General features: G+C 41.9%; 1 protein-coding gene across 1 annotated transcript; it reads left to right on the top strand.

Annotated features, from left to right (window-relative positions):
- Nucleotides 1-1,274: 1,274 nt before the first annotated feature.
- PSMB5 (proteasome 20S subunit beta 5) lies at nt 1,275-10,046 on the top strand. The gene is made up of 3 exons (XM_033084339.1): nt 1,275-1,673; nt 4,131-4,437; nt 9,749-10,046. Exons 1-3 carry the CDS (start codon nt 1,296-1,298, stop codon nt 10,027-10,029), a joined length of 966 nt encoding a protein of 321 aa, XP_032940230.1. The 5' UTR covers nt 1,275-1,295; the 3' UTR covers nt 10,030-10,046.
- Nucleotides 10,047-13,849: the final 3,803 nt, after the last annotated feature.

Raw genomic sequence — 13,849 nt, 5'->3', positions numbered from 1 at the left:
TGCGCAGGGATTTCTGTCATTTTTTATTTGCTGTTTTACGATTTATGGTTTATACTGGGAGGGACTGGGATGAACTGGGAGGGACTGGGAGGGGTTTAGGGGTTACTGGGAGGGACTAGGAGGGACTGGGAGGGACTGGGAGGGGTTTAAAGGTCACTGGGAGGGACTGGGATAAACTGGGAGGGACTGGGAGAGGATTGGAGGGGACTGGGAGGAACTGGGTTATACTGGGAGGGAACTGGGACGGACTGGGATTAACTGGGAGGGACTGGGATGGACTGGGATTCAACTGGGATGAACTGGGATTAATTGGGAGGGACTGGGATGGACTGGGATTCAACTGGGATGAACTGGGATTAACTGGGAGGGACTGGGATGCACTGGGATGAACTGGGAGCGACTGGGAGCGACCTCTGTCCCATTTAAACCATTAAAAACTGAAAAAAAATTATTTTTTTTACCTTTTTTCACCCTCAGCCGAAGAATTTGGGAGAATTTTAATTTATTTAGGAGCTCCTCAAATGGTCCTCGTTAAAAAATTTTTAATTTTTTGGGTTTAAAATCCTCGGATTTTGCCCCAAAATTTGAGATTTCTGACACAAATCGCCTCAAAACCACAAATTTTACCTCAAATCCCCTCAGAGTTTATTTCAAATTTAATTTTTTTTACCTCAGGCCTTCCACGAATCCCCAAACCCTGCAAGTTTCTCCTCACAAATCCCCAAAAAAGAAATTTTTAACCCTAATCCCCTCACAAAATCCTCCCAAAGTCACTTTTCTGCCTCAAACCCCCTTTAAAAATTAATTTTTACCTCAAATCCCCTCACAAAATCCTCCCAATGTCACTTTTCTGCCTCAAATCCCCTTTATAAATTAATTTTTACCTCAAATCCCCTCAGGCCTTTCCTCAAATTTCCCCCCCCAACCCCACCAACACCCCTTTTATTTTTCCCCACAAAACCGCCGAATTATTTTATTTTCACCACAGACCCCTTCCTGCCGATTCATAAATCAAATTACTTTAATTCCCGCTGTTAAATTTAGCCGAAATCCGATTTTTTCGCCTCATTTTAAAGCTTTAATTCCGATTTAACCGCGCGCCGCTGATCCATGCCCTCAAACAAAATGGCGGCCCCGCCTTCGCGCCCTTTTATACTCCTGCTTTGCGCATGCGCCGCCGCCATTTTGTTCCCTTCTCTTTGCCCTAAACCAAGATGGCGGCGGCACCTTCGCTTTTTTCCGTTCTGCGCATGCGCCGCCACCATTTTGCGCCCTTCTCTTTACCCTCAATCAAGATGGCGGTGGCGTCTTCACATCTTGTTTACATCACACCGCGCATGCGCAGCCGCCATTTCGCGCTTTTTTTGTCGGTCACGCCCTTAACAAAGATGGCGGCCGCGCGGCCGCCATTTTGCGGGCGCCGCCTTCCCCTCACCCGCCCCCGATCCAAGATGGCGCTGGCCAGCGTCCTCCGCTCGGAGCTGCCGGAATTTAATAAATCTTTAATTAAATTTAATAAAATTTTTCCAGAAGATTCCGAGGCGATTCCAGAAATCGTGAGGGATCCTCCGGGTCCTCCGCGGGTTTTGGCGGCGCCGCCTTGGGGAGTTGAGGCCGCACCGGAGGGGCCCGGCTTTCAGATGCTTCACGGTACAACCACCTTGGCCTTTAAGGTGAGGGGAAAATTTAATTTAAAATTTATTTTAAAATTTCCTATGAGGGTAAAAAACACTCGGGAGTTTTAATTGAGGTCGAAAATCGCGTTTGGTGCGCGGTAAAATTGAATTTGGGATTAAAAAATCGGATTGAAGCGACTCAAAATTCATTTCTGGGCCTAAAAAATTCAATTTTGGACCTAAAAATTCTCAATTTGGGAACTTAAAATTCCTTTTCGGACCCAAAATCTCATTTTGGGAACTCAAAATTTGGATTTTAGACTCAAAAATTGAATTTGGGATCTCGAAGTTTTCATTTTGGGCCCAAAAATTTCTCGTTTTGGCCCAAAATTCGCATTTTTGACCCAAAAATTCCCATTTTTGACCCAAAAAATTGAGAAAAAATTGGGGAAAATGGAGAAAAAATTGGGGATTTTAGGGGTGAAAATTGGGGTAAAAAAATGGAGATTTTAGGGGGAAAAATTGAGAAAAAAATGAGGATTTTAGGGATAAAAATGAGGAAAGTTTGATAAAAAAAAGGAATTTTAGGAAAAAAAATGGGGAAAATTTTAGGTAAAAAATGGGAATTTTAGGGGAAAAAATGGAAAAATTTTTGAGAAAAAAATGGGAATTTTTGGGGGGAAAAATAGAGAAATTTTTATTTAAAAATACGACTTTTAGGGGAAAAATTGGCATAAAATTTGATTTTGAAATGGGGATTTTAGGAAAAAAAATTGAGAAAAATTTGAGAAAAAAATGGGGATTTTATGAAAAAATTTTGATTAAAAAATTGAAATTTTGCAGAAAAAAAATAATCCAAAAAAAATCAGAATTTTAATCAAAAAAACAACAAAAACCAGGAAAAATTTGGGGAAAAATTTGGATTATGGGGGAAAAAATTGAGAAAAAAATTGAGAGAAAAATGGGATTTTAGGGAAACAAATGGGGAAGATTTGGGGTAAAAAATGGGAATTTTAGGAAAAAAATTGAGATAAATTTGAGAAAAAAATGGGGATTTTAGGGAAATAATGGAGAAAACTTTGAGAAAAAAAATGAGGATTTTGGAGAAAAAATGGTAGAAAATTTTAGGTAAAAATGTGAATTTTAGTAGAAAAAAATTACCCAAGAATGAGAACTTTAATGAAAAAAATAACAAAAAACAGGGAAAAATTGAGGTAAAAAATGGGAATTTTAGGGTAAAAAATTGAGGAAAAAATGGGGATTTTGGAGGAAAAAATGAGGAAAATTTGCAAAAAAGAGGAGGAATTTTGGGGAAAAGATGAGAAAAATTTGAGGGGAAAAAAGAGAATGTTAAAAAAAAAATGGAGAAAAATTTGAGAAAAAAATCAGAATTTTAGGAAAAAAATTGAGAAGAAAATGGGGATTTTAGGGGGAAAATGGGGAAAAATGTAGATTTTAAAGAAAAAATGAGAAAAATTTGATAAGAAAATGGGAATTTTAGAGGATAAAATTGAGAAAAATTTGAGAAAAAGGAATTTTAGGGGCAAAATGGGGGAAAAAATGGGGATTTTGGGAGAGAAAAAAAGAAAAATTTGAGAAGAAAAATGGAATTTTAGTGGAAAAAACTCACTCAAGAGAAGAAAATTTTAACACAGAAAACGCCAAAAAACAGGAAAAATTGAACAAAAATAGATTTTAATGTTTGAAAATGGTAAAAAATTTAAAAACACCTTTTTTGGCTAAAAAACCAGAAACGCTTGAGGAAGAAAAAAAATTTAAATGTACAAAATGGCAAAAAAGGAAAAAACAATTTTTCTAACAAAAAAAAAATTGAGGAAAAAAATTAAAATTTTAATTTAAAAAATGCTAAAAACTTTTTTTAAAAATCCAACTTAACTCTAAAAATTTAATTTTGGGGATTTTAGGGTGAAATTTCGATGAAAAAAAGGGGAATTCTAGGGAAAAATTGAGAAAAAATTGAGAAAAAAACTGGGGATTTTGGGGGGAAAAAATTGAGAAAAAAGTGAGGATTTTAGTGGAAAAAATTGAGAAAAAATGGGGAAATTTTTGGGTAAAAAATGAATATTTTGGGGTTAAAAATGGATTTTTATGGGTGAAAGAAGGGAAAAAATTAAGATTTTAGGGGAAAAAATTGAGAAAAAATTGAGAAGAAAACGGGAATTCTAGGGGAAAAAATTTAAAAAAAAATTTTAAAATGGGAATTTTAGGGAAAAATTGGGGTAAATTTTGATTTTTAAATGGGGATTTTAGGGAAAAAATAGGGAAAATTCTGTGTAAAAAAATGAGAATTTTGGAGAAAAAATGGAGAAAATTTCAGGTTAAAAATGTGAATTTTAGAGAAAAAAATAATCCAAAAAATCAAAATTTTTACCGAAAAAACACCAAAAAATCTGTAAAAAATCCGGAAAAACCCCAAAATTTCACTTGTAAAAAATCCTAAAAAATTCTAAAAAATTTAAATTAATTCCAAAAAAATTAAAATTATTTTCCCAGTCCCCCGCGGGCGTGACCGTCGCCGTCGACTCCCGCGCCACGGCCGGCTCCTACATCGCCTCCCAATCCGTCCTCAAGGTTCTCCCGATCAACGCGCGCATCCTGGGCACCATGGCGGGCGGCGCCGCCGACTGCTCCTTCTGGCAGCGCCTGGTGGCGCGGCAGTGCCGCGTGCAGGAGCTGCGCAACAAGGAGCCGGTGTCGGTGGCCGCCGCCTCCAAGCTGCTGGCCAACCTGGTGTACCAGTACAAGGGCATGGGGCTCAGCCTGGGCACCATGGTGTGCGGCTGGGACAAGCGCGGGCCCGGTAAGGACGGGGGAAATGGTGGCCACGGGGGGAATTTGGTAGCCACGGCCCTAAAATGGGTGTTAACGTGGTCAGAGTCACTCCTGACATACCTGGGATCAATTCTGAGGGGCTAAGGTTGCTTGGCAAGCAAAAAAATTTGGTAGCCACTTCATGAAATTTGGTAGCCACAGTCTTAAAATGGGTGTTAACATGGTCAGAATCAGTCCTGACATGTCTAGAGTTGATTCTGAAGGCCTCAGATTGCTCACCATGCAAAAAAATTTGGTAGCCACATTGGAAATTTGGTAGCCACAGCCTTAAAATGGGTTTTGATGGGGTGGGATTTGGTCCTGACATGTCTGGAGTTGATTCTGAAGGCCTCAGATTGCTCACCATGCAAAAAAATTTGGTAGCCACATTGGCATATTTGGTAGCCACGGCCCTAAAATGGGTTTTGATGGGGTGGGATTCACTCCTGACATGTCTAGAGTTGATTATGAGGGGCGTAGGTTGCTTGCCATGCAAAAAAATTTGGTAGCCACATTGCCACATTTGGTAGCCACGGTCTCAAAATGGGTTTTAACGTGGTGGGATTTGGTCCTGACATGTCTAGAGTTGGTTCTGAGGGGCTAAGGTTGCTTGCCATGCAAAAAAATTTGGTAGCCACATTAAAAAATTTGGTAGCCACATCAGGAAATTTGGTAGCCACGGCCTTAAAATCGCTCATAACGTGGCTAGAGTCACTCCTGATATGCCTAGACACGATTCTGAAGGCATTGAATTGCTTGCCATGCAAAAAAATTTGGTAGCCACATTGCCAAGTTTGGTAGCCACGGCCTTAAAATGGGTTTTATCAGGGTCAGAGTCACTCCTGACGTGTCTAGAATTGGTTCTGAGGGGCTTAACATGTGAGACAAGCAAAAAAATTTGGTAGCCACATCAGGAAATTTAGTAGCCACATCATCAAATTTGGTAGTCACGGCCTTAAAATGGGTTTTGATGGGGTGGGATTTGGTCCTGATGTGCCTAGAGTCGGTTCTGAGGGGCTTAGCATGCGAGACAAGCAAAAAAATTTGGTAGCCACATTAAAAACTTTGGTAGCCACATTGGGAAATTTGGTAGCCACGGCCCTAAAATGGGTGTTAATGTGGTCAGATTGACTCGTGACATGTCTAGGGTTGGTTCTGAGGGGCTTAGGTTGCTAGGTATGCAAAAAAATTTGGTAGCCACATCGGCAAGTTTGGTAGCCACGGCCTTAAAATTGCTTATAATATGGTCAGAGTCACTCCTGACATGACTAGATTGAATTCTGAGGGGCTTAGCATGCTAGACAAGCAAGAAAATTTGGTAGCCACATCAGGAAATTTGGTAGCCACATCACCAAGTTTGGTAGCCACGGCTTCAAAATCACTTTTAATGTGGTGGGATTTGGTCCTGAGGTGCCCAGAGTGACTTCTGAGGGGTTAAGCATGCGAGACAAGCAAAAAAATTTGGTAGCCACATTGGCATATTTGGTAGCCACGGCCTTAAAATGGGTTTTAATGTGGCCTGATTTGGTCCTGATGTGCTTGGAGTCGGTTCTGAAGGGCTTAGTGTGCGAGAAAAGCAAAAAAGTTTGGTAGCCACATTGGGAAATTTGGTAGCCACGGCCTCAAAATGGGTTTTAACGTGGTCAGATTCACTTCTGATATACCCAGGATCACTTCTGAGGGGCTAAGCTTGCTAGACAAGCAAAAAAATTCGGTAGCCACATCACCAAGTTTGGTAGCCACGGCCTTAAAATGGGTGTTAACATGGTCAGAATGAGTCCTGACATGTCTAGAGTTGATTATGAGGGGCTTAGCATGCGAGAAAAGCAAAAAAATTTGGTAGCCACATTAAAAAATTTGGTAGCCACACCAGGAAATTTGGTAGCCACGGCCTCAAAATGGGTTTTATCAGGGTCAGAGTCGCTCCTGACATGCCTAGATGAACTTCTGAGGGGCTTAGCGTGCGAGACAAGCAAAAAAATTTGGTAGCCACATTGCCACGTTTGGTAGCCACGGCCTTAAAATGGGTTTTAATGTGGTCAGATTGACTCGTGACGTGTCTAGAGTTGATTATGAGGGGCTTAGCGTGCAAGAAAAGCAAAAAAATTTGGTAGCCACATCATGAAATTTGGTAGCCACGGCCCTAAAATCACTTTTAATGGGGCCTGATTTGGTCCTGATGTGCCTGGAGTTGGTTCTGAGGGACCTAGCGTGTGAGAAAAGCAAAAAAATTTGGTAGCCACATTGCCAAATTTGGTAGCCACGGTCTCAAAATGGGTTTTAATGTGGTCAGAATCAGTCCTGACATACCCAGGATCACTTCTGAGAGCCTAAGCTAGCTAGCCACGTGAAAAAATTTGGTAGCCACATCACCAAGTTTGGTAGCCACGGCCTTAAAATGGGTTTTGATGGGGTCAGATTGACTCGTGACGTGTCTAGAGTTGGTTCTGAGGGGCTTAGCGTGCGAGAAAAGCAAAAAAACTTGGTAGCCACATTGCCAAGTTTGGTAGCCACGGCCCTAAAATGGGAGTTAATGTGGTCAGATTGACTCGTGACATGTCTAGAGTTGATTATGAGGGGCTTAGCATGCGAAACAAGCAAAAAAATTTGGTAGCCACATCAGCAGATTTGGTAGCCACATCAGGAAATTTGGTAGCCACAGCCTTAAAATCACTCATAACGTGGCTAGAGTCACTCCTGACATGCCTAGACACGATTCTGAAGGCATTGAATTGCTTGCCATGCAAAAAAATTTGGTAGCCACATTGCCAAGTTTGGTAGCCACAGCCTTAAAATCACTTTTAATGTGGTGGGATTGGGTCCTGAGGTGCCCAGAGTCATTTATGAGGGGTTAAGCTTGCTAGAGAAGCAAAAAAATTTGGTAGCCACATCGCCACATTTGGTAGCCACAGCCCTAAAATGGGTTTTATCAGGGTGGGATTTGGTCCTGACATGCTTAGGATCAATTCTGAGGGGTTAAGCATGCGAGAAAAGCAAAAAAATTTGGTAGCCACATTGGCATATTTGGTAGTCACGGCCTTAAAATCATTTATAACGTGGTCAGAGTCACTCCTGACATGTCTAGAATTGGTTCTGAGGGGCTTAGCTTGCTTGCCACACAAAAAAATTTGGTAGCCACATCAGGAAATTTGGTAGCCACGGCCTCAAAATCACTTTTAATGTGGTCAGATTCACTTCTGAGATGTCTAGATGAGTTTCTGAGGGGCTAAGCTTGCTAGACAAGCAAAAAAATTTGGTAGCCACATCACCAAATTTGGTAGCCACGGCTTCAAAATGGGTTTTAACACGGTTAGAATCAGTTCTGACATGTCTGGAGTTGGTTCTGAAGGCCTTAGCTTGCTCACCATGCAAAAAAATTTGGTAGCCACATCACCAAGTTTGGTAGCCACGGCCTTAAAATGGGTTTTAATGTGGTCAGATTTGGTCCTGATGTGCCTAGAGCCGGTTCTGAGTGGCTTAGCATGCGAGAAAAGCAAAAAAATTTGGTAGCCACACCAGGAAATTTGGTAGCCACGGCCTCAAAATCACTTTTAATGTGGTCAGATTCACTTCTGAGATGTCTAGATGAGTTTCTGAGGGGCTAAGCGTGCTAGACAAGCAAAAAAATTTGGTAGCCACATCATCAAGTTTGGTAGCCACGGCCTTAAAATGGGGTTTATAGTGGTCAGAATCACTCCTGACATGTCTAGATGAACTTCTGAGGGGCTTAGCATGCGAGAAAAGCAAAAAAACTTGGTAGCCACATCAGGAAATTTGGTAGCCACATCAGGAAATTTGGTAGCCACGGCCTCAAAATCACTTATAATGTGGTCAGATTGACTCCTGACATGACTAGCGCCGGTTCTGAGGGGCTTAGCGTGCGAGAAAAGCAAAAAAATTCGGTAGCCACATCAGGAAATTTGGTAGCCACATCAGGAAATTTGGTAGCCACGGCCCTAAAATGGGTGTTAACGTGGTCAGAGTCACTCCTGACATGTCTAGAGTTGATTATGAGGGGCCTGGCGTGCGAGACAAGCAAAAAAATTTGGTAGCCACATCACCAAATTTGGTAGCCACGGCCCTAAAATGGGTGTTAGTGTGGTCAGAATCACTCCTGACATGTCTAGAGTTGATTCTGAGGGGCTTAACTTGTTTGGCATGCAAAAAAATTGGGTAGCCACATTAAAAAATTTGGTGGCCACATCAGGAAATTTGGTAGCCACAGCCTTAAAATCACTTTTAATGTAGTGGGATTGGGTCCTGAGGTGCCCAGAGTGACTTCTGAGGGGCTAAGCTTACTCGCCATGCAAAAAAATTTGGTAGCCACATCAGGAAATTTGGTAGTCACATCGGGAAATTTGGTAGCCATGGCCCTAAAATGGGTTTTAACGTGTCCAAAGTCATTTGCCATGCAGTAAAAATGGCCTCTGACCCTCTAAAGTTACTAGCCAAACAAAAAAATTTGGTAGCCACATTATCGAATTTGGTAGCCACGGCCTTAAAATGGGTTTTATAGTGGTCAGATTCATTCCTGATGTGCCTACAGTCAAATCTGAGGGGCTAAGGTTACTCGCCATGCAAAAAAATTTGGTAGCCACTTTGCCAAGTTTGGTAGCCACGGCCCTAAAATGGGTTTTATCAGGGTGGGATTCACGCCTGACATGTCTAGAGTTGGTTCTGAAGGGCTTAGCGTGCGAGACAAGCAAAAAAATTTGGTAGCCACATCACCGAATTTGGTAGCCACGGCCTTAAAATGGGTTTTAATGTGGTCAGATTGGGTCCTGACATGTCTGGAGTTGGTTCTGAGGGGCTTAGCATGCGAAACAAACAAAAAAATTTGGTAGCCACGTTAAAAAATTTGGTAGCCACATCATGAAATTTGGTAGCCACAGCTTCAAAATCACTTATAACATGGTCAGATTGATTCCTGACATGTCTAGGTGAACTTCTGAGAGGCTTAGCATGCGAGACTAGCAAAAAAATTTGGTAGCCGCATCACCAAGTTTGGTAGCCACAGCTTTAAAATGGGTTTTAATGGGGTCAGAGTCACTCCTGACATGTCTAGAGTTGATTATGAGGGGCTAAGGTTGCTCACCATGCAAAAAAATTTGGTAGCCACACTCCCAAGTTTGGTAGCCACATCCCAAAATTCACTAGCCACACCTCCAAATCCACTCCTAAACGCCTGAAACCCATCCCTTGTCCCCCAAACTCACCCCAAACCCACTAGCCACCCCCCAAACTCGGTAGCCACCCCTCTAAATTCACTAGCCCCTTTGTCTCTCCCCCCCCCCCTGCAGCCCTGTACTACGTGGACAGCGAGGGCCAGCGCGTGGCCGGCCGGGCGTTCGCCGTGGGCTCGGGCTCCTCCTACGCCTACGGGGTGCTGGACCGGGGGCTGGCGGGCGCGGCGGCCACGGCGGAGGCGGCGTGCGCGCTGGCGCGGCGCGCGATCTACCAGGCGGCGCGGCGCGACGCGTACTCGGGGGGGAGGGTGCGAGTTTTTCACGTGGGGCCACAGGGGTGGAGGGAGGAGTCGGCCGACGACGTCGCCGCGCTGCAGGAGAGGTACGGGGAGTGAAAAAATTGGAAAATTTGGGGGAATGGGGAAAAAATAAAAATTTTAAAAATTGTAAAAAATTTAAAAATTGGGAAAATTGGGGAGATGGGGGAATGGGGGGAAAAAATGAAAGTTGTAAAAAAAAATTAAAATAAATAAAAAAAAATAAAAATTGTAAAAATGACAAAAATTGTGAAAATGGTGAATTTTATAAAAATGGGGAAAATGGGAAAAATTTTAAAAATGGGAAAAATTGTAAAAAGGGGAAAAATGGGAAAAAGGGGGAAAATAAAGAAAAATAGGAAAAATAATAAAAAATGGGAAAAATAAAAAATTGGGAAAACAATAAAAATTTAGAAAATGGGGAAAATAGGAAAAATTGAGAAGTTTATGAAAATGGGGAAAATGGAGAAAATGGGGAAAATGGAGAAAATTGTGAAAATTATAAAATTTATAAAAATGGGGAAAATGGAGAAAATTATAAAAACGGTGGAAATAAGAAAATGGGGGAAAACAAAAGTTGTAAAAAAAAATTTGTAAAGATAATAAAAATGGTCAAAATAATGAAAAATTGGAAAAATCGTGAAATTTATGAAAATGGGGAAAGTGAGAAAAATGGGAGGAAATGGGAAAATTTATAAAAATGGGGAAAATGGGAAAAAATATAAAAATGGGAAAAATGGGGGAAATGGGAAAAAATTGTGGAAAGGGGAAAGAGAATAAATATTGTAAGAAAAATAAAAGTTTTAAGAATAATAAAAATTGTAAAAATGGGAGAAAAAATAAAAATGGGGAAAGTGGGGAAAATTGGGGAAAAATATAAAAATGATAAAAATGGGAAAAATTGGGAAAATGGGAAAAATTGTGAAAGGGAGAAAAAGAATAAATATTGAAAAAAAACCCTTAGAATGTAGAAATAATAAAAATTGAATAAAATTGTGACATTTGTAAAAAATTGTGGAATGGTGAAAAATGGTGAAAATGGGAAAAATGGGAAAAAAAATAAAAATTTTAAAAATTGTAAAAATTGGGAAAATGGGGAAATGGGGGGAAAATGGGGGAAAAGAATAAAAGTTGTAAAAAAATAATTAAAAAATGTAAAAAAAATTTAAAATTGGAGAAATGATAAAAATTGTGGAAATGGTGAAATTTATAAAAATGGGGAAAATGGGGAAAATTTATAAAAATGAGAAAAGTGGGGAAATTAATAAAAATGGGAAAAATGGGGAAAATGGGAAAAAAAATAAAAATTTTAAAATGGGGAAAGTGGGAAAATGGGGAAAATGGGGAAATGGGGGAAAAAATAAAAGTTGTAAAAAAAATTTGTAAAAGTAATAAAAAAGTGAAAAAATTATATGTGTGGAAATGGTGGAATTTTTAAAAAATTTATAAAGATGGGAAAATTTGTAGAAATGGGAAAAATGATGAAAATGATAAAATTTAGAAAAGTGGGAAAAATGAGAAAAATGGGGAAAATGGGAAAATTGTGAAAGGGAAAAAAAGAGTAAAAATTGTAGAAGAAAATTTAAAATGTAAAAATAATAAAAAATTGGAAAAATGGTGAAATTTATAAAAATGGGGAAAATGGGGAAATTTGTAGAAATGGGGAAATGGGAAAAATGGGAAAAACAGTAAAAAAAATAAAAATTGGGAAATGGGAAAAGGGGGGGGAAATGGGAGAATGGAGGAAAAAAGTGAAAGTTGTGGAAAAAGGAATAAAAATTGTAAAAATAATGAAAATTGTGAAAATGGTGAAATTTGTAAAGATGGTAGAATGGTGAAAAATGGGGAAAATGGGAAAAATGGGAAAAGTGGTAAAAACAGTAAAAATGGTAAAAATTGGGAGAATTTATAAACATGGGGAAAATGGGGAAAAAATTGTGAAACTGCAAAAAATAATAAAAATTATGGGGAAAATGGGAAAAGTTTTAAGATTGGGGAGAATGTGAAAATTGTAAAAATTGTGAAAGTGGGGGGCGAAAAGAAATTTTTTGTGAAAAAAAGGTAATTTATGCAAATGAGATGCAAATGAAAGGGTTGGACACCGCTGTGACCACGCCCACCATGGTATATATGCAAATTTATGCAAATGAGTCAACGAAGAAAATATTTAAAGCCCCTCCCAGTATAAACCAGTCCACACCAGTCAGTTTCTTTCCTTTATTAATTTCAATTAATTAATCATTAATTATTCATCCCCTCCCCTCCCCCACCCCTCCCATTCTGGGGGCGGGGCTCGGACTTGGCCCCTCCCCCTCCCCCCAAGCTCCCGGCCCGCGGGAAAAAAAAAAAAAAAAATTTAAAAACCAAAATTAAAATTTTGGGGAGGGGGGAGGGGAGGAGCCCCCGCCCCTCCCCCACCCCGGGAAATCGTTAAAAAAAAAAAAAAATTCCCAAAAATTTAAAAATAAAAAAAATTTTAGAAAAAAAATAAAATAAGAATCGATGGGGGGGAGAACGGTGCGGCCCCGCCCCCTTCATTTGCATAACCACGCCCCCGTTGCTGGGAGAAAAGGGGCGGGGCTTGGCCCGCAGCACCATAATGGGGAAAGGGGGCGTGGCCTGAGCGGGCAAAAATGGCGGGAAAGGGTGGGGGGCGTGGTCATTGAGGGGCGTGGCCAGGGGAGTTTGGGGGCGTGGTCAGGTGCATTTGAGGGCGTGGTCATTGAGGGGCGCGGCCGGGGAGTTTGGGGGCGTGGTCAGGTGCATTTGGGGCGTGGTCATTGAGGGGCGTGGTCCGGTGAGTGTGGGGGCGTGGCCAGGAGTGGGGGGAGTGGCCAGGTGAGTTGAGGGGTGTGGTCATTGAGGGGCGTGGCCAGGTGCGTTTGGGGCGTGGCTAGGTGAGTTTGGGGGTGTGGTCATTGGGGGGCGTGGCCAGGGGAGTCTGGGGCATGACCAGGTGAATTTTGGGTGTGGTCAGGTGAATTTGGGGCGTGGCCAGGTGGGTCTGGGGTGTGTCCAGGTGAGTTTGAGGGCGTGTCACCCTGAACAAGGCCACACCCGCCACAAAATGGCTGCCACCCCAAGATGGCTGCCAGCACCAAAATGACCCCCTTAAAATGGCTGTCATTCCCAAAATGGACGACCCAAAAATTGGTTGCCACACCTAAGATGGCCGCAATTCAAAATGGCTGCCACCCCCTCAAAATGGCTGACCCCAAAATGGCTGCCTAACCCAAGATGGCTGCTCCAAAAATGGCTGCCATTCCCAAAATGGCTGACCCAACAATGGCCACCACACCCAAGATGGTCACATTCCAAAATGGCTGCCACCCACAAAATGGCCGACCCAAAATGGCCACCCCCAAGATGGCTGCCCCAAAATGGCTTCCACCCACAAAATGGCCACACCCAAGGTGACCATCCCAAGATGGCTGCCACCCCAAGATGACCACACCCCAAAAGGCCACACCCAAGATGGCTGCCCCAAAAATGTCTGCCCCAAGATGGCCATCTCCCCCCCAAGATGGCCACACCCAAAATGACCACACCCAAAATGACCACACTCAGAATGGACACTCAAAAAATGGCCACCCCCAAGATGGTTGCCCTCAAGATGGCCACACCAAATATGGCTTCCCCCTCAATATGGCCACCCCAAGATGGCCACACCCCCAAGATGGCCACATCCAAAATGGCCACACCCGAGATGGCTGCCCTAAAAATGGCCACCTCAAAATGACCACACCCAAAATGTCCACACCAAAAATGGCTACCTCCCCAAGATGGCCACACCCAATAAGGTTTCCCCCCGAATATGGCTACCCCAAGATGGCTTCCCCAATATGGCCACCCCAAAATGGCCGGCCCCCAAGATGGCCGCCCCAAGATGGCTTCCCCA

This window comes from Catharus ustulatus, chromosome 38 (assembly GCF_009819885.2).
Source record: "Catharus ustulatus isolate bCatUst1 chromosome 38, bCatUst1.pri.v2, whole genome shotgun sequence".
NCBI lineage: Eukaryota > Metazoa > Chordata > Aves > Passeriformes > Turdidae > Catharus > Catharus ustulatus.
The sequence above is the reverse complement of the archived record's forward strand: the minus strand, read 5'-3'. Positions and strand labels throughout refer to the sequence as shown.